At 36.9% G+C, this 23,696-nt stretch overlaps 1 protein-coding gene across 1 annotated transcript in view; it reads right to left on the reverse strand.

Annotated features, from left to right (window-relative positions):
• The window catches only part of LOC145680388 (uncharacterized), a 72,651-nt gene that overhangs the window by 13,577 nt on the left and 35,378 nt on the right, over positions 1 to 23,696 (reverse strand). The window contains exons 4-8 of the mRNA XM_081750827.1: positions 22,606 to 22,814; positions 14,459 to 14,605; positions 7,369 to 7,604; positions 3,232 to 3,423; positions 1,674 to 1,836 (exon numbers count right to left, since the gene is read on the reverse strand). Coding sequence (XP_081606953.1) covers positions 1,674 to 1,836; positions 3,232 to 3,423; positions 7,369 to 7,604; positions 14,459 to 14,605; positions 22,606 to 22,814 — 947 coding nt within the window. The remainder of the gene's footprint in view (positions 1 to 1,673; positions 1,837 to 3,231; positions 3,424 to 7,368; positions 7,605 to 14,458; positions 14,606 to 22,605; positions 22,815 to 23,696) is intronic.

Here is a 23,696-nt window from a genome sequence, read left to right on the forward strand (position 1 = left end):
TTATTTTAAAAAATCAAGTGATTTAAATCAGACTGATTTAAATCAATCCACCCTGGTTTTGATTGTCAATGATTTGGTTATCGATAATTTGGTCGTCTATGTTTTGGTTGTTTATCTTCTGGGTGTCGATGATTTGCCCCTCGATGAACTGGCTGTAGATGATTTGGTTGTCAACTTGGTCGTCGATGACTTGGCAATCAATGATTTAACTGTCTATGTTTTGGTTGTCTATTAAATGTACTGTCGTGAATGATTTGGCTGTCGATGATTTTTACTGTCGATATTATAGGGTCGATGATTTGACATTATACCAGTGAACCAAAAATCTAATTTATACCAGAAAAGCCATATACACATTAAAATATCACATGTATCTTATACGTATTTCTAAATCCTTAAACTTAATAATAAAAATAAACGAAGGTAATTTTCTTTACCCTATGGTTTATTATGAAAATTGACATGTAAAATTCATACAGTGTATTAAGTTAATGCGATTGAAATAAACGTTTTTATATCTGATGGAAAACCAGCTTTTGAAGGAAACCAATGGAAGAACAGAAGTCAAGCATACGATAACTCAAACTCGTACATGTTCAGAAAATAGGCTAGGGTGCTCAGTCAGCAGGCAGTATGACAACTGCGGGTGATCTTCCTTTAATACTTCACACTGGAACATTCTACACATTTAGCCGCGAAAACATTAATAATGTATTTGGCCACAAGTAATGAATGAACACATCAGACACCGTTGGTTTGTTAAAAAGTGAGCCCACCAACCAACAGCATGTTTTGATGCATTCCTCAAGAATACCATGGACGTAGATTTTCGAAAACGTGCTCATGGAATTGCAGACGAGTTAGGCATACACTATACTGTCGTAGTTTGGCGGCTTCATGCATTCGGTAAGGTGAAAAGTAGGATTCGTGGGTACTACATGAGTTGACACTAATCAAGAAGAGGTATGCAGTTGAGATAAACGGAGGTTGTCTGAATGTAGGAGATAAACGGGAAGGTTTTCTCCATCGGATTGTCACTTCAGACGAAAAATGGATCTGCTACTAGAATCCTAAATAGTCAAGACAGTCGTTGCATAGTGATCAACATCCAGAGTAGTTTCCAAAACCACTCCTATACCCATAGGAGCTGTTCTTGGTGATATGGTAATCTACGATGGGGGTGACTATCATATCTTTCTGTCGAGGCAAAGGCATCACTGCGGATCGTTAGTGCTGAACTCCATAAAATGCACAGCAGACTTGTCCGCAAATAACCAGTAATGGTTAACAGACATGGTATTCTCATGTTGCTCAAGGGACAGTGTTGACTTTCCACAACTTGCCGTATGAAATCTTTCCTCACCTATCGTCCCTGCTATCTCTTCCTCCGACTACCACCTCTGCAGGCACCTCCATCAATTCTTGACACGTAAGAACTTCCTTGATGCCTGCGGGTGGGTGGTGTCACTTGCAGTTGAGGACTTCTTTCGTTATGGAAGCTAATCGTTTTCTGAACGAAAGTAAAAAGGTGTGGCTGTCACCAGGGTCTACTTCAACTAACCAGGTATTTTTTTTTAATTTCTTTTATTTGGAAGTGGCATATTTCAATCGCACCAACTAAATACATGATATGTGTACTATTAAAATCGTGAACAGAACAAAGAAATACTTACCCGCTCAAGAACTTTGGCATACAAATTTTGAAGGTGAAGATTATAGTTGTTAATAAATTTCTGTTTATCCTCGAACTTCTTCTTTGCGCATTCTAATATTTTCTGCTCCTTTTTATCTGTCTTAATCGAATCCTGTAAACGTTTCTGCGTTTCTTCTTCAACTCTGGAAAAAGTATTAAGGAAACTGAAACGCATTACTTTTTAAAAGAAATAATGATACTAGTCGCTGCTCACTAGACATTTTTCGATGCATACCGAATAAGATTAAAAATATAATGAAATGATTCACAGATATATTAATAATGCAATTCTAAAGGCTTATTTTTAGAGACACTTACATGATGTATAATAGAAAAAAATACTGACACTAAGGTCTTTTTTTCTAACGCAGTGTTTCCCAATCTATTTCTTCATTTTATTTTCATTAAAATTTATCTTATGCAGCTCACACATGGGATATTTGTAATTAACATTATTTAGATTTCAACCAATTAAAAAGAATAGAATACAAAACGTAAGAAATAAAATTTATTACCAACCAAGACTAAATTTCAACATAAAGAACTTAAGCTATTAATTCTCAAATAGTACCTGGCCCCACATATTTATTCAGATTAATAAACTAGACTAGCTGTACCCTGTACCGTTCTCTTAACAGCCTATTATTCTCTGCCCTTTGTAATGAAATGGGAAGTGATCAGAAACACTATTACACTCAAAAGTGTTTTAGCTGTCTCAGGATAAGGTTCTGACACGGTCGCTTGAGCTTCGTAACGAAATGAGTTGCTCCTTATTAATTTCAATTTGGGTTGACACAGAATTTAAACGATTTCACACGGTTCACGTCTTGCTTACTTGGCGGACATTTTCAATATCCTGAATACTTTTTGCTCGAGTCTTCAAGGCATACCTATCATAGAGTTTTCTGTATAAGACAAGATACCGGTAACAATCAGGAAGTAAAACTTGTGATGCAACCGTTTGGAGAAAGAAAATACGATTCCTTTTACATCCTCAGTGATTTCATTGCTTCCAGTGAACCTGTTTCTGATTATGATGCTGAGAGAGAGCAAACTCAATTAGTGGAAGCAGGGATTGCTTTTTATTAAGAAAAGTTGAATTGCTAGTCGACTTCTATTGTGAGTGGAATTTCGGAATTCTGATGAATTCCATTTTGCGTCAATAGATTTCCAGCGCCAGAAGCAAAAAGGATTGCATGTTTCAAATGTTTTCCATTAGTCTTATCTGTTACAAAGAAGAATAAATACATGAACAACTTCTATTATAAAGAAAAATTAGTATTTCTGCAAGTTTTATTACAAAGTAAAATGGGTAGTCCAGCAACTTTTATTACAAAGAATGGGCACTTCAGCAAGTTTTATTATGAAGATGTACGGACTTCAGTAAGTTTTATACTTAAAACTTTCTGCTCGTGTTCAGAAAAAAAGGTAAGGAATGCTTTTACCAATTTTCTCTCTAAAAAAAAGCACAAAAATCTTCATTATTCGTCTATTCTGAGCAATGGGCACGACATCTATAAACTACATAATCATCCTACCTTTTTAAACTCTCTAGATTTTCTGACATAGATTTCATTTGCATTTGATGCTTCAACTTCAATGAGGCTAATCTTTCATTAATTACTGCCAATTTTTCTTTGTTCATACGCCCAGCCTCAGCTGCTTCTTCCACTTTTTCTATTACATTCCTGGAATTCTCTTTATGGGATTCTATGTTGGCTACTTTGCTTCTGCAAAAAATATTTCATTCCTTAGTAATCTCAATATATGATTAGGGAATTCAACCAGAGATGAACTCTGTATTTATTACTATTAATTAATTACTATGCTATTAAGACAAAACTTACCACTTTGTCTTAATAAGTTTATCTATGGATTTTTCTTAAACTGGTACCACATATTCACCTTTTTTTCTCAGTAGGTTGAAGTCACTTCCTGCAGACTCTTCCCACATCACCACAAAAAAAAAAAAAAAAAAAAAAAAAAAAGTATACGATATCTTGTAATTTTTATTATTTTATTTTTATTTAGTTTTCAGGATAGGAACTTGAGGGACGAGGCAAGAAGTTTCAAAACAAGACTGAACCTGTTACTTTATATTACGCATTAATTTGTTTGGCTTGATACAGACTTTAAAATCTTTTATAGATAATAGTATAAAACTTATATAAATAAATACAATATAATATAGGTATTTAAGTTGTTATGTAGATTCGTACCGTTATTGCCCTCTAATTAATTACATAAGCACTTATCAGGGTAGGTGAATTGTTTTCGCTTTCCAACGCTTTTCATTATTTTCTGCTCTTTTGATGACTTATTTTATTATTGTCTACTTTTAGCACTTTTTTCACTTTAAAGTTCCTACTATTTTTCTTTTGTATTTCTACTTCTTTTATATTTCTATTTCTTTTTCTTTCTTTTATATTTCTACTTATTTAACCCAGTAGTTTAGGTAGGCACCTTAACTACAGGTAAGATATTAACTTTAAATAAAATGAATTAGCCAACGTAACATATGCGAACCACCTTCAACGTAGGATCACTGACGCGTTTGCCAGAATTCCTGAGTTCATGCTGGGCAGGGTAATGGATCACTGGCAGCAGCGGATACATTTAGCGATTGCTCAGAAGGGACGGCACATTGAACAACTGCTGTAACATTGGTCAGTGGGCCAACATTCCCCGCAGTGTTATCTCCATATAAGTGCAGAAAATCGGTTAAAACTTTGCAACAGTTGGTGGTAAAGCGAAAAATATTTCACCACTAGATTCCTTGAAAAATTTCAATCCTACTGATGTATCACACGATAGGGTTCCCACTTAGGAAAGTTCCCACCATTTCAAGATGGTGGCCGATGGTGCCATATGTCTCAAAAGATTTTCCCTTTCGTCTGTTATCACTTTTTACTTTTTTCTCAATTCTGAACGGTTTGGATTTTATTTGGGTCTTTCCACACTTTTGAACCAGAACCAACCTGTATATTTCAAATCAGTATACGCGTTACGGAATTATACGTGAAGATACATACAATCACGGTATTAATACTGTCAAAAGTCGAGATATTTTCATGGCCCAGCTCTGAAAGACAACGGAAACACACTTTTAAACTTCTTTTTTTTTTAACTGTTTATAATTGAATTTGCACCTATAGAGGATTTGGTACGATATAAAATCGACTACTTCCTCCACTTGACATAAAGAAAAGACCATCAAGATTGGTGCATCTATGTGTATCCAGTAAATAATACTGTCAGCCGTTTAGAGTTTCATGGTTTAGCTCTGAAGACTATCAGATTCTGATGAAATTTACATGGGATCATCGTACAAGCATAGTCTTTTAAAGAAAAAGAATAATCAAAATTGGTGCACCTATATTGAAGCTGATGTCGCGTAAACACACCGACAGCATGTATCTATACACACGAATCAAATCGGAACTACCTTTTTTAATAAATAAATAAATAAATAAATAAATAAAAATTCAGAATTAACAACTTTGTCCAAATTTACTTCACTTCATCTCTACCAAGGTATGATCAAAAAGTACGGTAAATGTAGTTACACACTGACATCTATCGATGTTGTATCCACTTGAACTACTAAGCCCGGTAGCCTCAATCTTTGAAACAGTCAGTGTCGAAACGAAATGAAATGAAATATTTGAGTTTTACGTCAAGCTGTTATGCCAGCTAGGCTAAAGGAGACGGAGAGGATGAGAAATGAATGAAATGGTGGAATAAAGAAAGTGAGAGAGAACGGGAGAACCCCGAAAAACCCACGCACATGGTGTTTGTCCACCACGAAGTTCATTTGGACAGTCAGTGTCGAGTTTGAACGAGTTGTGACATGTTAGTTGGTTCCAGAGGCAGAAGAGTAAGACGTGCTAAGTGTTAGTCGCGCACAAACATTAAGTTTTGTCCTATCTGCAAAAAAGTGCCAAAGAAACTCACGACATGTCTAAATCAGTGTATGGCGATGAAGTGGTGGCATTGAAAACTTATGCCTTAACTCCGCCATTTTAAAAAATAAATAAAACTATTTACAAATAGTATGAGCGACCCAAAAGCGGCAGGAAGTCGGTTGAAAACGAACAACGTTTGAGACGTCCTTCCGCATCAAAAACATGAAAACGTGCAAAAACTGGCGCAAATGATTTTTTCAAACAGGCGAAAAAATGAAATGAAATGAAATCTTTGAGTTTTACGTCCCACGGTTATGCCGGTTAGGCTAAAGGAGACGGTGATGATGAGAGATGAGTGAAATGGTGGAATGAAGAAAGTGGGAGGAAACGGGAGAACCCCGAGAAAACCCACGAGCACGGTGTTTGTCCACCACAAAGTTCACTTGGCGGGGGCTGGGATCGAACCCGGGACCCCAAGCACCAGAGGTGAACGCTCTACCATTGAGCCACCGCGTTCAAACAGGCGAATGACTATTCGAGAGTCTTCCGAAGAACTAAACATCTCGTATGGGTCCGTGAAAAGCATTTTAACCACTGATTAAGTGAGCACATGTCTTCCTTCTTCACCATGAAAACGCGCCGTACCCATACCTTGCTTTTGATCCGCGAGTTTTTGGCCGAAAAAATATTCCTGTCTCTTCACATTCGCTGTGCTCTCCAGATATAGCACCATGCGACTTCTAGCTCTTTCCAGAAATTAAAACCGTGCTTAAAGGAAGAAGTTTTAACACCATTTCTGAGATTGAGAGGGTCATGACAGAGCAGCTGAATGCCCCTCCAAAAGAAGTCTCTCAGAAATGCTTCCAGTCATGGATTCAACGTAGGGATAAGTGCACTGCTAGCCAAGGACAGTACTTTGAAGCAGATTAAATCAAATTCCATGTAAACTTATTACTTTGTTTCTAATAAAATTATTCACCGTACTTTTTGATCATACCTCATATATGATCGCATTTGAAAACTTAGCGGTGAAAGTAGTACAGAAGTAGTTTACAACACGGATCACTAATTAAAGATGAAATCAACCACACAAAGAAAAACATATCTACATTAACTCATTTAACGGCTAACTTAAAAAAGTAGCAAAAGAAAGTTTCTGCAAATTTTACTTAATTAGATAACTCACAAAGAGTGAAAAAGTGACTAACTGGGCAGAGACTCGAACCCGGGACCTCGGGCATACCATGCCGATGCATTAATCACTAAGCCACTCAGTCCACTTTCCAGAATAACTACTCACTCTCAAGGTCGGTGGACGCATGGATTGTCCACAGCAGTGGTCTGTGGTAAACACCGACCTCGAGAGTGACTTTTTCACTCTTTGTGCGTTATAGAATTAACATCTACAGAGGATCTGGTGTGTTAAAATATCGGTTGTTTCCTGTTTCATTAATATTTACTTTATTAAAGTTCAAATACTTATTCTAAAAAGTCTTTCGTGAGTAGTGAAAGCTTTAGGTGGATTGGAACTGCCAGCAGAGAAGTGCGAAATAAATAAATAAATTAAATAAATAAAAAATAAAGAACAAGTCAGAACAGGAGTCTAAGCAAATTAATTCGTAACATTTCAATCACATATACAAAACATTTGTCAGTCTCGTAACGAAGAGGGTAAAGTTAATGGCAGATTTAGTTATGTAAACCAAAGAATTCGCTAAATTAAAGATAAAATATAAGTACTCTTCCTTGTTTTCTTCTTCATATGCTTACTTCACTTCCTTCTCCATATTTAACACTTCACTTAACAACTTCATCGCCGCTTGCACTTCTGGAATAAAACAATCGAATCTATCCAACGCATCCTTAGCCTCTTCAATTCGCTTTGAACGAGCGTTTCTTTCTTCTTCAACCTCTTGCAAAGCTTTTAATCCTTCCTGAAGTTGAGCGTTCACTTCATCAGGGTTTTCCACTATATGTGAACGTATCTTTTCAATGTCTTCCTCCAACTGTATAATAATTAAAAAAAAAAAAAAGTTTGCACTAGTTAGTTTTCTTTTACGTACTAAATATGTTACTAAAATGTTTGACAATGAAGTATCAGGACTGATGCTGGTAACGATAGAAAACTCTTTATCATGTAAGATTAATGTTATGGTAATTCTTCTTTTGCAGGATGTGTCAAGACTTAGTAAAGAGAACTTTTGTCCTTCTAAACATCGATCATCGAAAACATCCTGATTCCCGTTGTCATGGATTCTTATATAGCATAAAGGACAAACATTAAATTTCACTGTAAGTTAGGAAAATTACCTTGTTTATTCGCGTAATTTTGAAGTAAAATCATTCGTAAAAAAAAAAAAAAAAAAAAAAAAAAAAAAAAAAAAAAAAAAAAAATCCCTGCATAAAAGACGCAGTCTATGAGATTTTTGTCTGTGAATGCGACTTTCTTCGAAATTGCTTATCTTATGCAAGTAGATAGTAGAAAGTTGGTCTTCGATAACATCTGACACCGTGTCAAAAAGCTTCAAAAAGACCATCATATCCAACGCTTTGGACAGAATTGAAGATGATGCTCTGTGGAACAGATTTGGCAGACGCAGATATGACAGAAAGTGAAACTTTGGATGAGAGTGAACAGTACCCTTCGCATGTATAGACAGCTCTTGACACTTCTTGTGTGTGTATGTTTCTTCTTTGTGGTATTGCACAGTTGTAATTCATGTCTTTTCAGATTGTGTGAATATATCGTTCTTTTGTACCAACGGCAAGAAGACATTTTTGTAACCCACGAATCGGTAAGTTACGAGTTTATTTTTACAAGTTTTAATATTTTATCTATGTAGGGTATATTTTACTTTTTATGTTGACACAATGCTGTATGTATCAAAATTCGAAATTCTTTTGATCTTAGCTATAATTCAATGGCAGCTTTCCTCGCATAATAGTTGCAGTTGGATTTGCGCATTAAAAAATTGGTACAAAAAGTGCAACTATTGCACGAGTAAACACAGTAGTAAAGCGAGACTTACGAGATGACCAGAACCCTTTACAGTGAGAATGCCCTATCTCGTGGTCGTGATGGGCATGGAGACGTTTCGGATGACCTTACAAGTGGATGTCCTCCAACCAGTCATTCAGAGAATATGCAGCAGTCAGATCGTTAGCATGATGTAGGGTGTGCTACACATCAACCACGAAACAATCCGACAGATCCTGAAAGATATGGGGAAAAGGAAGATTTGTGCCTCATTCTTTGACTGAAGAGCATACGGCCCAGAGCTAAGTCATGCACAGAGCTGATTAATTCCGTGAAATTGATTCCCCTTATTGATGGATCTGATCATTATAGGTGACGAAACCTGGTGCTATGAAAATTATGAGTCTGACAATGGGAACCTCGATGTCTTCGATGACTTACGTTTAGAAGTTAGAAGGGCTAATATGTTTTCAAATCTTTACATGTCCATACATATATATATATAAAAATTCACATGATGAACAATTTTCTGTCATGATGATCAATTACAGAGTGGTATTTTATTGTTAAATCACATACAGGGTGTTCACGTGAGACCTCCCTGATAAATATTAATTGCATGAAAACCATTAGTGCCATAGAATAACGGTTTGCGGCACCCTGAAGAGCAATTCAAACAGTTTTTTGTTGTTAATTGTTATTTGTTGCAGGTGTTCAAGAACAAAGATCACTACAGCACAAGAAGGAGCGCAGTGTGTGGTGGGGTTGACTGAGACTAAATCACCAATTATCGTGCAAAGGAACTGCAGACGAAAATACCAGCGGGACGCACCAGACGTCAAGAACATGGTTTGAGAAGTTTTTAGCCACGGGGAGTGTCAACCGACAGCCTGGCTCAGACAAAGCACGAACGTCTGAAGAAACTGGATGAGGTCAGGGAGGCCTTTACTAGAACCCCAACAAAGTCTGTTCGTAGAGCGGACATCGAGCTGAACACCCCACGTTCAATGGTCCATAAGGTGCTCCATAAAAGACTGCGTTTGTATGCATATAAGGTGCAAATCTTTCAGGCGCTACAGCCCGATGACCTACCAAAACAAACGAGATTTGCAATGGAGATTCTGGAACGGATAGAGGATGATACCGATTACTTAGGGAGGGTTATTTTCAGCGATGAGGCAACCTTCCACACATCAGGCAAGGTGAATCGTCACAATGTGCACATTTGGGGTTACGAATGTTGTTCGTAAATATGTCAGAGATAGAGGGAAAGTGAATGGCGTGGTGTGCTTTGGGACGCGACAGTATTATTGGACCATTTTTCATGGAGCAAACAATAACTGGTTTACCTGGACATGCTTAAACACTTTGCTTTTCCACAGCTGCTCCCTTTGCAACCAAATGTGACATTCCAATAGAATGGTGTCCCCCGCACTGATGTTTAGATGTTCGTAAAGCTTTAGATTGAACTTTTCCACAACGACGGATTGGTCTCGATGGACCCACTCCTTGGCCACCGCGATCTCCCGACATAACCCCTATGGCTTTCCTCCTATGGGGTTATGTGAAAGATAGAGTCTACGCCACACCAGTACGTAATATTCCTACTCGTCGTCACAAAATTGAAGAAGCCACCAACCCGATCACACCGGACATGCAACACAACACATGGCGGGAGATTGAATATCAACTGGACATTCTGAGAGGTACTAACGGGGCCAATATAGAAGTGCATATGTAGATTTAAAAAAACTGAGTTGCTCTTCAAGATGCCGGAAACTGTTATTCTCTGGCACTAATAGTTTCCATGCAATTAATATTTGTAACCTGGGGGGTTTCATGTGGACATCCTGTATAATAATATTAATTAACCTCATTACCCATAATTATTTTCTTCTTCCAATATTTCGACCTATTAGTCCTGAGGTCTTCTGGGATTTACCGTTTTAAAGAAACTTGTACAATTAGAAATTGCCCTGAGTTTTAGATTTGTATGTTATGCATAAATGCCGAAAGTCTCATAGAACCGCTACATCCGTCTGTCCATCTGTCGACAAGTATCAGAACAAAAACGATAAGAGATAGCGAAATACGGTTTCTTGTTCTCCGTTAACCCTCTATTCAAACCGGACGGTAATAGATAGCCCCAAGCGTTTTTCTCCGATAAATTCAACCTCTCAAGAAAAACATTCCGTCACAACCCGCAACATACCTTCGAAACCGGAAGTGGTTGAAATTTACCAATACTTCAGGTTTCAACACTGATTTTCATAGAGTAAAAACGGTAAAAGACATAGAGAAGCGGTTTTCTGCAGTCAATTCAACGTCCCAAGACTAGGTCTCCATCTCCTCCACTAACCTTTTATTCAAACTGGAAGTTGTAGAAATCAACCATTTCCGATTTCAACGTTGATTACCAAAGAATAGAAACGGTAATAGATAACAACATGCAATTTTTTTTTGGAATCAATTCAGCATCTCAACAGAACATACAATCAGCACCCACAACACCCTATAGAAATTTACTAGTACACCCGATTTTAATATTGATTTGTATGGAGCCAAAACGGTTAAGAGATGTCGAGTGATGGCTTTTTGATATGAATTCAGCACTCGAGGAATGGGCTCTCTCTTGATCATTATTAGTAGTTATAGATGTTCTACTTCAAGTCAGAGTATTGAATTTGCAGAGTTTGGAAGCATACCGTAATTTCGCACTGTCAAACGAAACTCACTTGTTTTATCCCTGATTTTCTTTTTTAACTTTTTCTGTAATCACATACCTTATTTTTCTTATAAGTAAAGGTGAGTCAAAAGATTGGTATTTATACTAAGTATGGAGGGATGTAATAGCTATTTGACGATTAAACTGATTTTATACACACGAAACACTATTAAGTCATCAAGAGGGAACACTATATTTGATTTCTGGTTTCTAAGACAGCAACATACATGCAACAATGTCCGAAGAACAGGTTCTATCTTTGATCTTATTAATCTATTATAGTAAGGTACATAGTGAAAAGTGACTGACTGGACTCCCACTCGAACCCGGGACCTTCAGCATACCGTGTGAGTGAAAGAGTGGGTGGCTGTTCTGGGAAGTGGACTGGGTAGCGTAGTGGTTAACGCATCGGCATGGTATGCTGGAGGTCCCGAGTTCGAGTCACAGTCCAGTCACACTTTTTCACTCTGTCCGTTATCGAATTCACATCTATAGAGAATATGGTGTGTTAAAAAAAATATCGGTTGTTTACTCTTTCATTAAAAAATATCTACAGTAATTATAGATTTACAGGGTGTCCGAGAAGTCCTTCCCTGATTAGAGAAATTGATAACTCAGGCTAGAAATAAGATAGAAATATGAATCTGGTGTTGAATTGTTTACAACTATAAAAGTTTTGGTCACATCAGTACACTTCCACATGAGCACCCTTGGTAGCACGTAGCACATCTAGGCGATATTCAATTTCCATCCACACATTAGCCAACATCACTGGAGGGATCGATGCAACGACTGTGGTTATTCGTTGCTGCAGGGTTTCAAGATCTGGTACACGTGTTCGGTAGACCTCATCCTTGACATAATCCCATAAAAAGAAGTTTAATGGGGTTATGTCAGGAGAGCGGGGAGGCCAAGCTGTTGGTCCATCACGACCAATCCATCGCCCAGGAAATGTCCCTCGGAAGGTCAGCAACCGACCCTGTGTTCTTGAACTTCTCATACCAGGCTTTAATGCTCTTGACATCAGGTGGAGTCCTCCCAAATGTTGTCTGGAACTGTCTCTGCACCGTGGTTGGTGATCGTGTCTCATGGTACCACAGGACACACTGTGCCTTCTCCTGGTTGGTTGGCATGGCTTCTTGGGCTTCTTACTTACGTACTACAAACCTAAAACAAAAAAAATTGAGACTTGGTAAAACAGAACAAACCTAACACAGACAAAAACTTTTATAGTTTGTAAACAATTCAACACCAGTTTCATATTTCTATCTTATTTCTAGCCTGAGTTATCAATTTCTGTAATCAGGGAAGGACTTCTCGGACACCCTGTACTACTTCAAGATTGTCTATTGAATTCCCATAGTTTGAAAGTCTATCATAGCTTCAGACTGTGCAACAAAAGTCACTTGTTTTAAAAACAGAACTGAAATGAAAGGAAGGCTGAACTCCCGTTATTACCTCACCTCCAACATAACGGGAGTTCGCGGGCGCAGCGAATAGTATGCACCGTGCCAGCTGAAGTCAGTTTCACGTCTTGTTCTTGGGGCACCCCCGTTCTTCTAGTGGTAGTGCGACACATCACACGGTGGCATTACTGATCTCTAAACCAAACTTTTTGTAATCTTTAACTATCGTTGACAGGCTCCAGTCCATCTTCGAAAGTCCGCAAATGTATCCCTCCCAGTAATCTGTGAGCTTTATAGCTATACTTTCACCGATAGCACTCGCCTTCTTACTGTTTATTCATCAGGACTAGCCTCACACACAGTTCAAGTCGCTTAACCCTGCGTGCATTTAACTCACCATGACGCCACAACAAATTTGTTGCTTCGTTCTTATCCGATATCGAGGTTATGACGGACAGAACCTACAACTGAAGTGGGATCCGAAACATAATCGGAGCTTGAATTCGGCAGAGTTGCTAGGTGCACAGATTATCATGCAGGAGCATAGCCATTATCCATAACATTCTTAACTCCAGGAGAGCTGGATTACAGGTATATCCGTACATATATACCTGTACTGAGAAACTAATGTGTGCTATCCAAAAATACATGTTTCAGAATCATGCGGTACTCACAAAACAGTTTTTGCAGGGTGTCTACTAAAATTACAAAATGAAATTTCGTGACTTCTTCTTTACTAAACCATAAAATTTCGTAACATTCTCCAGTGCGAATAAGCCGAATTTTCATGCATGCGATAGTAGCATGCTTTGCTTACGATTTGGTAGCGTCTAAAGTCGACCATAGACATTTTTGGTGGCGAATTTTTACGTTTTATAGAACAAAATTTTCCACTCTGTACTTATTTGTACAGATTACAAAATTCGTGACCCAAAGGCTTAATTTCTTTACTTTCATGACCGTTTTCTGATTTCGTGACTCTTTCTTTACTTTCACGACAGATAGACACCCTGTGAGAGAATTTGGCTACGAGCATATAATTTGAAGTACTCACCAACCACCTCTATAAAAATTGTTGAGGAAGTACCGCAGGATTCTGAAACATGGTTATTTGGATAGGGCACATACCAATTCCTAAGTGAAGTCTTGACCCGACTACGGTAGGTCCCCTAGTATTGGAGCTACGGACCTTTAAACTTTATTATTTCATGTTTTCGGCAGCCTATAATTCCGAAATGACGGATTTCTGCATCCAGGTTGGTCTTTATTTTGCCTTATCTTGGTGTCAGGAATCACCTCTCAAATGTTGTCGGTGTTTTGAAGCTCTCTCTCTCTCTCTCTCTCTATATATATATATATATATATATATATATATGTACTAATATTTATTCTCGAATGAAAATTATGGATTTAAGCTTTAAAGAAACTAATATAGAAATGAATAACACCTAAAAGTTAGAATATATTAATCAAAGAAATAACTCTGAAACAGAACTCTAAAATTATTATAACCATTTCCGTTATAAGGAAAGCTGAAGGATACAAAAGTCCTTTCTGGTTTACTTCTTTGGGGGCTCCAGCCAAATTGAATAAATCACTTCAATTATCAATCACTCAGTTTTAGAAGAAAAATATCATTACCTTCAAGTGATTTTTAACGACCAACAACTCAAAGTCAAGATTGATAAGTTCATGTTTGTTCTTAAATTAATTTACTAAGGTTTCTATTTCCTTTTCCTATCAATACTTTACCTTCAAAGCTTTTGCTTCCAATCGTTCTTTCTCTTGAGTATCTTTAGAAAGAATTTTCTTCAATCTTTCAATGTCACCTTCCAGTTCTTCTCTTCTCTCATGATATTCTGTCAGTTCGTTTTCAATATTCTTACATTCGGAAAGAAGCTGAAAATATACAATTTAGTGCATTAATACACGTCTCACTCTAGATTGAGGCTTGAAAGACAATAGAATATTGAGATTGTACAACCATGGCTACATCTTTGATTTGTTTTATCGTCCCATGATTACGCTCCAAGGCTAAGGGAGACGGTGATGATAATGAACATTTGTGGAATGAAGCGAGAACAACCCCGAGAAGACCTATGCACGGTATTTTTGCACTAAAATAAAACATAACTCGAGCTGAGACTTAACCAGAAATACCACTACCAAAGGTGAACGTTTCACCTTAAGCCACAGTTCCCCTTTGATTTTTAATACGTTATTTCTATAAGAAAGTTTTTTTTTCTTCGAAATGAGCAGAAAATTTAGTGTTTTGATTTCGCTGATTTTCTTCAATTTGCTTCCATCTTCGGAATTTAATGTCCCTTCGCAGAAAAGACGCAGACGTCAACCAACAGTTTTAGGTGGAATTTGAACTACATTTATTCTCATCGGGCATCAAATCTGGTTTCCTGCAACAACATGAAGGACTCCTATGATCACTGTAGTATCCTTGCGCTCAATAGAAGTGAGTTTCAGTGAATTTAATACTAAGAGCAATGCCATAGTCGGTGAAACGTCTAACTGCCAACAGGGAGGCCCATGTTCGATCCCAGCAGGGGCGGAATGTTTTCTCGTTCTACTTTCGCTGTTCTCCTTTAGCCTAACCGGCATAATCGTGGGACGTAAAACTCAAAGATTTTCTACTTTCGCTGTGGCAATCTGGGGAAACCAGAAGCGTAGAGCTGACTGGATTACTTCCACACACAATCTGTGAGCTTTCATGTCCTGTACCAAAAAGGGATCGACTTTTATTCTATTATTATTTTAAATACGTAGTTAACGTCACGTAAACTATAAAAGATACAACATAGCTTCGAAAAGTCGGGCCAATGCAGTCAAATTGTTATTATTCATCTCTCAAACGTTTATAGTATTCTCCTACCCTCTCCTTCGTCTACTTAGAAATCTCTACGCTACAAGCTGTACAAATTTTAACTTTACGAATAAAATAGTTCTTCACCAATCAGAAAAAGACATTTTTAGTTATACTTCCCTCACTTATGCCATTTAAGCTAAAGGAGATAGGTGATTAGTGAAAGTGAATGATTATCGAAAAATTGATGGAATGAGTGTGGGAGGAAATGGAATAACTGTTTAGAAAACACACGGACACTATGAAGTCTCAGAAACCTACGTGGACGAGAATCGAACCAGGAATTCCTGGCATCAAAGGTGAACGCACTACCCCTGAACCATCACAATCTCACTTACTAATCGGGAATGTTAGAATAAACAAGAAAAAAGAGCGAAATCAGAACTCTAAAAGTTCTTTAATTCAAAGAAATTAGGGCGATTCATAGAAATCAATGGAATACATATCAAAAGGTGGCATAAGAAATTGTACAATCTTAACACTTAGCAACTTGCTTATATAGGGTATTCCTAAATTTTCGTTAGAAAGTTTGAGAGGTAAATCGATTCAAGAAAACAAGCCTGTCTCAAAGAAACTTCAAAATTAGTTTCGTTTCTGAGTTAAATTAGTTTCGTTTTTCGAAACCTCAAAAAATGTTTAAACAAACCAAAATGCTAAATATTTTAAAATAAACGATTGAAAAAATGTATTGCATTTAGAATCCTCAAGGAAAACAAGAAGGATAGTATTCATTAGCTTAAGTATAAATTTATTTAACACTAGCATACACCCCGCACGTTACCGCGGACAATATTTTCCATCTCTTTCTCTCCCTGCATTTCTTTCCTCGTCTTTGATATTAAATGCAAATGAATTGAACACAAAAAAACATATGTATTTCAGCCCACCTTCCATCTAAGGATATGCAATTCCCGAAACTCAATCTTATTTATAGGTTAGAATGCAAGGATAATATTTATCCAAAATCTCAAGGATTTATGCCTTATAGTTTCGGGGATCAGACGAAAGGGAAAAAAAAATCAAGGTTACTCTACCCACCCCCCTTAGAACAGAAAATACCCGAAGCTTCGTTTTATTAATTGTCTAGGGTGCAAGGAGAATATCTATAGAAATTATCAAGGTTTTATGCATTATGTTTCGGAGATATGGCGAATGAAAAAAATAACTATTTAAGCTATTCTCTCCCCTTTTAGGATATCGAGTTCCAAAAACTTCACATAATTTGCAGCCTAAGGTGCAAGGAAAACATTTATGCAAAATTTCAACGTTCTACATAAAATAGTTTCGGAGGTCTGGCAAACGGCAAAAAGTCATTAAAGTCCCCCCTTCTCCAATCAACCCTCACAATATGTATTTCACAAAACTCCGTCTTACCTAGTCTACGGTGCAAGAGGAACATTTCCACTTTTAAGTTCCTATGCATAATAGTTTCCGACATTTGCTAACGTGTGCATCACTGAGTCAGTCAGTGGATTTACTCATATATATCTTTTCTTATACAACCTACCTTTAGTATTTCTTCGATGTTGAACCGGCTGGTTTCTAAGACCATAACATGACTTAGTTCCCTTGCAATTATCATTAGCTGATAGAATATAATAGTAGAACATTAAACTATAAAGAAAGATTTCAGTTTAACCACATCAAAAGTTTGAAAGTAAGTACTATTCACTCAACCTAACAGGGGATCAAAACAAAGTTTCTCCTCACCACGTTCTCGCCCGGGATCTGATAAACGTAAATATTGATGTTTCTCTTATTATCATCAAACCAAGCAACTGGAGGATTAAAATACATCTTAACATGCATGAAGACTGTTACATTAATCTGTATTAGCAAGGCAGGGAACACATCTTTTCGCACAATTGTAAATTTAGTTGAACATTTGTCGTGTATTCGGGGGATGTGAGATGATGTTGGAATGTCAAGCGATGACAGGGATGGGAATTCAAAGAAACTTTTTTCATATTAATATGCAACCCAAAAGCACACACAATCTGTATGGGTAGAGTATCGGAGCGGTAACGGTGGAACTTGTAAACTCGTTGGTTGGATTGGAATTTAACGTTCCTTTTAGCACCAAGACGAGACTTAAGAGACGGAGTCATACAGCTTAACGTGGAATTCAAAGCATATGAGGGAATTAAACCTGAGCTTCCCACACCGAAGACAAGTGCGCTAAGGATATAGGAACTTGTAAAATGATTGGAAATACTCACTAACCTTGTCCGGACCATCAATAAACTGTTTTCATTGTTTTTTAACTGCAAGACTAATTATCGTTTCACTAACCACTAAATATGCAATATGCTACGAATGAGCATATATATATTAGGGTGGGTTGAATTCGGGTAATATTTTGGCGGGGTAACGAAACGTGGTGAAATTGGTGCTCCGTGGCGTCCTGACAGGGGAAAATAAAAGCATTTTGCATTTAAGTACTGTCTAGGAGGGAGAGGAGGGCAACTTTACTTTGAACAGGTGGATTTTATGTCAATTACTGCCAGATATGGAATACACATTCTATATGCATTCTGAACTGCTACCTGCAGTAGTATAGTGGTACAGAATGTAGAAAAAGTCAGATCGGAGCTCTATCCAGTTACAAACTAAAATGTGTTAAAAGTAATTCATTCCAGATTCGTTTGTAGATCACAACGTTAGCTTGCTTTTGTTGTGTTTACAATTACTACCACAGTGTAGAGTGAAGAGTAAATATTCTCAAATTCTCACATGCTAAAGCAACTGGAAGCACAAACTCTCATACAAAATTAAATTTCGTCAGTACAGGAGGTATTTCTGTTCTGGAATGTTTGGTTTGTAGGATTGCACCATGTCGAGAAGAATGACCAAAGACCCTAGCACAACTAGCGGATATATCTTTGACATTGCGTTCAACATCGACCGAATGACACTGATACTTTAGTAGAATAATTTGTTGATTACGTACCAGAACATTATCGCTTACACAGAAAAAAAAAAATCTGTTATTGCCAAATATCAATGTAAAATCATTCACCCTTCATTTTGTAAGTTGATATACATTTCCTTAGATTAAATTACAAAATTTGCTGTTTCTTTTTATACAAATTTACAGATTTATAAGAAAATATGATATTTTTAGTGATAAAAATGTAATTATACACATTTCATATTAGTAATTTTACTTTACGGGTGTAAATTGATTTACATAGAGGTTTGGCAAACAAACTGCAACCATTTTTTGTAAATTTACCTATGAAATTTTTTACAGTGTATGTCATCAAGTAAAGATGGAGGGGTGATGGGAGTACTCTTCCAGTCTATTTGTTCCAAGTAGGCAGTAGCATTGAGATTGATTTTTAGCGTACTTGCACACTCCTGGGAGTCTTCGTTCTTGCTTGAACAATGTGCCGACATGAAAATGTTCTTATACTTTCCTGTTCATCAGCAACACCAGCGAGCAACAGGTTTTCAGGATGGCAGAAATAGGAGTTATTTAAGGGGACGAGGAAAATTGTGATCTGGTCCTCAGGAGGAAGTTTTTGATACAATGATACATGAAGTAATAATTCTTTGCACCATCTTGACAGGCTGGATGGAATATAGAACCATATAGGAGCATAGAAGTTTAGTACGAATCGTACCAAACGTATCAGTTCCTCTGATGGAGATTCGTCTGAAATAGTCGGTTAGGTTTAGTCAACCATCGTGCATGGCTTAAGGCACCTGGCTGTACAGCTTTCAAATATTGCAGAATAACAGGATCTGAATTTTGCGCTCCTTGCTGAATTAATACGCATATCCCTAGTAAATACAGCTGATCAGAACTTAGATCTTTCGCCACATCAATTACAGAGCCTGAAATAGGTTGAAACATAGTAATGAGCTTGGTCTGAGGATCAAAGAACAGCAGTTTGGTAATAGGTCCTTCATGTGTCGCTGGACCAGTTGTTCTCTCAAGCTCACAAATTATTCTACCAAAGTATCCGTGTCATTTGGTCGATGTTGAACGCAATATCAAAGATGTGTCCGTTGTTTGTACTAGCGTCTTTGGTCATTTTTCTTGACATGGTACAATACTACAAACTTAAACAGTCTTGAACAGAAATACCTTCTGTACAGACAAAGCCTAATTTTGAACAAGGGTTTGGCCTGCCAGTTGCTTTAGCATGTAAGAATTTGGGAATATTTACTCTTCACTCTACACTGTGGTAGTAATTGAAAACACAACGAAAGCAAGCTAACGTTGTGATCTACAAACGAATCTGGGATGAATTACTTAAAACACTTTAGTTTGTAACTGGATAGAGCTCCGATTTGACGTTGTCTGCAATCTGTACCACAATACTACTGCAGGTAGCAGTTCAGAGTGCATATAGAATGTGTATTCCATATCTCGCAGTAATTGACGTAAAATTCGTCTATTCAAAGTAAAATTGGCCCCAATAGACAGTACTTAAATGCAAAATTCTTTTGTTTCCCACTCTCAGGACGATACGGAGCACCAATTTCACCATGTTTCGTTATCCCAACACAATGTTACCCGAATTCAATCCACCCTAATATATATCTTACACACAACACTAAATATATTTACAGATGCTAAATTCGTATATTTTGTAAACGTCAATGCTCTAAGTATTTGATTACCCTATCGAACAGACCACAACCTGCTTTGAAATTTACATCAAAGGTAGACTTGACAAGATTGATTTGCCTCATAGCCTTCTTCGAATCTTAAATGAAAGAAATTAACTTTATATAATGAATTATTTGTAGTAATTCAATTTTAGAATAATAATAAATTAAATATAATTATTATTGGTAGATAGAGCTGAAAGTAGCTAAAAAGAAGAAAACCAAAGTTTTTTCATCGGCGTCAAATGCAAGTGAAATGGGGTGGAAATTTAGATTTTACACGGTATTGTGCTTTATAGAGAGTATCTTCATTGAGAAAAGTAGTAACTTGCTTTTGTAATGGCAAAGAAAAGGAGAGCAGGTGAATTTATTTTGATTGCCTATCAGCTTTAGATGGAACGAATAGTAGAAAGACTTTATAGAATCTGATACTTTGTGTGTATATATTATAGAACAGTATATTAAATGTTAATTAAAAAGGTTAATCTATAATACTTATAGATTACAGCATACACAAGTAATTCACATAATATGATTTCTTTGGACATAATGTACATGTTATAAGTGAAATTGAAGACCTCGGTGCAAAAAGGGGACAACTCCAATTGTACATTTGGTTCAGGATTGAAAGAAAAAAACTTTTAAAAAATCAATATTTGTATTTTAGCCTCCAAACTTTTTGTAAAGAAAGGTTATTACCCCTATAATAGCACCTCCCTTTACAAAACGTTTGAAGCCTATAATGAAATAAGTTGAGTTTTAACTGTTTTTCTTTTCAATCCCAAGCCAAATCTACAATTGGAGCTGTCACCTTCTTGTACCGAAGTCTTCAATTACTTAATGAAATAATAGGATGCATACCAATTATAGTAACAGTATTAACACTCATCTAAGTATCAGAGCAACGTTACAATCGAAGCCGTTTCAGTGATAAATCTTCGCCATTGTTACTTCGTACTTTTTAAAGAAACTTACACTGTTTGAAGATATACATTTTTCAATAACAATAAAATAATGTCTCTCTCTCTGTCAACAGATCATAACATGGATCACCTAGAGTCACCAAATTTTGTATACAAACTAGGGATGTCAAAAGTATCCGGATTCCTGAACATTTATTTTCCGGAACCGGAAATTTCACTTTCCAGAATTCGAAAAAATCCGGAATTTTCTTAAATCGAAATTTTTTAATTCCGGAATTTTTCCGATTTTATTTTCCGGACTCCGGAAAGTAAAAATTCCCGAATTAGCCATTCCTAATACAAACAGATCTTTAACAGCTCTAATTCCGTACGAAGCCGACTTTTCGATTTTCATCTGGGAGGAAGGGAGGATAAAAGTTATGCACTTTTTTAACTGGAAAATTTACGTATTTAACATGTTCACGAAGAGTTGCCTGTATGCAACCAACATGACATCTTGGGTATGTGAGCTTACGTAACAGAACAGCCTAAAGGTTATTCATATTGACGCGGGCTTACGTAAAAAGAGAGGATAGTAGTCGCTAAGGTTCTCGCCTTCGGTGCAAGCGGATCCAGGTTCGACTTCCGGTGGGGATACTCGGTCGAAAAAGTGTTACGCTTTTTCAGGCCAGCCATCTTGACTAAGGTTTATCCTGGGTTTCCTTCACACCAGGCAAATGCCGGGATGATACCTATCATAATGGTCCTAGGCCGCTTCCTTAATTCCCTTTTATCGGATAGTGTGCTGGCCAAGGGACTTCATCCCTCATGTACGTGACGGGCTAAATGGCCTTAGATGCCGACAGCCCAGAAATCTAATTCCTAATTCCCTAAAAAGAGAGGATAAATATCTGGACAATGGAATTGTTGCGTGAACATACTCCTTTACGGACATTCTTCTCTCTCTCTTTTTTTTTTTTTTTTTTTTTTTTTTCCTCTCCAAGGTTGTGAATTAAGATTCAGCAGCAACAGGTCCTTACAGCTAGTATTTAGTAAGTCATTTTCTCTGTAAAACTAAAGGGATTCGTAAAGCATCTGTAATTATTAGTACTGCAGAGGAGTTTAATAAATATGTGGTTCCTCAACCACAGGATTTTTTTTTTAATTAATTCGCAATTTTAATCCAGATAATTTATCGCTGAAACAGCTACGATTGGATTACATTGTTATTCGGATGTTCAGGTAACATGTTACGATTAAGTGACTTCATGGGGCGATGCAATTCTAGCTTTGATCGCAGCACTGAAGTCAGAATGTGGCCAAAACATCGTATTTGTATTTTGTCTCGCTAGTTCTGTTTCTTCGCATTCCATTTCACTCTGTTGCATTGTTCTCTAGTCTAGTCAACGTGGTAGAAACTTCAAATGCAAAACTAAATTCCAAAACACATCAAATAATTAAGATACCCAAAATTGAAAAGATTCATCGAACTCTTTTTATACCTCTTCTATTCTTTTTTCATTTTCTACATGCGCCTGAATCTTGTCATTAATGGACTCCTTTAATTCTTCAATATCTTTTATGAGGGTATTACGACGAACAACACTCCTTTTTGCGCTCTCTATGACATTATCCCTTTCAGCAGTCACCTTGTCACAGAAGATCCAAAAGTTAACAAGAGCCGAGAACAACTTTCGCGTCCTTTTAGCAGCTGAAATAAAGATAGAACAAAATATTAAATTTGTCAGATCAGCTTTTTTTTTTTTTTTTTTTTTTTTTAAATCTCCTACGCCTATTCTTGCTATAATCTGCTGTTTTCTAATATCAAAATCTATCCGCCTATCGTTATGGATTGTTTAAAACCCAGGGCTCAATTTAAATTATTGCTATAATAATCTTTAATGCAATGTGTTGGATACGCGTATACTGTATACAGTGGCTGAAAGTGTGTTAAAGGAGTGTACTTGTGTTAAATGGAAAGATAACAGAAGTGTACCAGTTATTTGCAATAAATTGAACTTCACTGATTTAACGTACAGGAGACGGAGCAATAAATTCACTTCCAAAAGAATGATATATACGGAGGAAGAAATGAAAAATTAGTTTTCAATTGGGGAAATAAACGGATAATATTGGGGTACTTTAGAAAAACTAAGGAAATGAGGTCTGGACATTGAGGAGGATATGAACAATCATGATAAAAAGTGGCCTACTCCATTCTGCAGTAAATTAACTTACAGTTGCTAAGAAATATGCTCTACACGCAAGTTACGTATGTCTACGATTAATATAAAGGAAAATTTCACACAAAAACACACACAGAAAAAAAAAAAATAAAACGTAAATGTCGGCAGTACATGAAACTATACGTCAATGTGAAACTCTTAGATTAATATGACCCAGAGGAATATTGACACTAGTATCAAGGAACATGTAAGACTCAAGATCAGGACTCTCAGGTTTTAAGTTTATATAGTATTAAGAAGATTAAAATCATTCGAGTTGATTTTGAGTTTAACGTACCTTCCAGCAGCGAGGCTACATGAGACAGGACCTACTGATTACTGTGGAATCCGAACCACATAAGCTCCCA

Source organism: Thermobia domestica, chromosome 3, assembly GCF_964235325.1.
Source record: "Thermobia domestica chromosome 3, izTheDome1.hap1.1, whole genome shotgun sequence".
NCBI lineage: Eukaryota > Metazoa > Arthropoda > Insecta > Zygentoma > Lepismatidae > Thermobia > Thermobia domestica.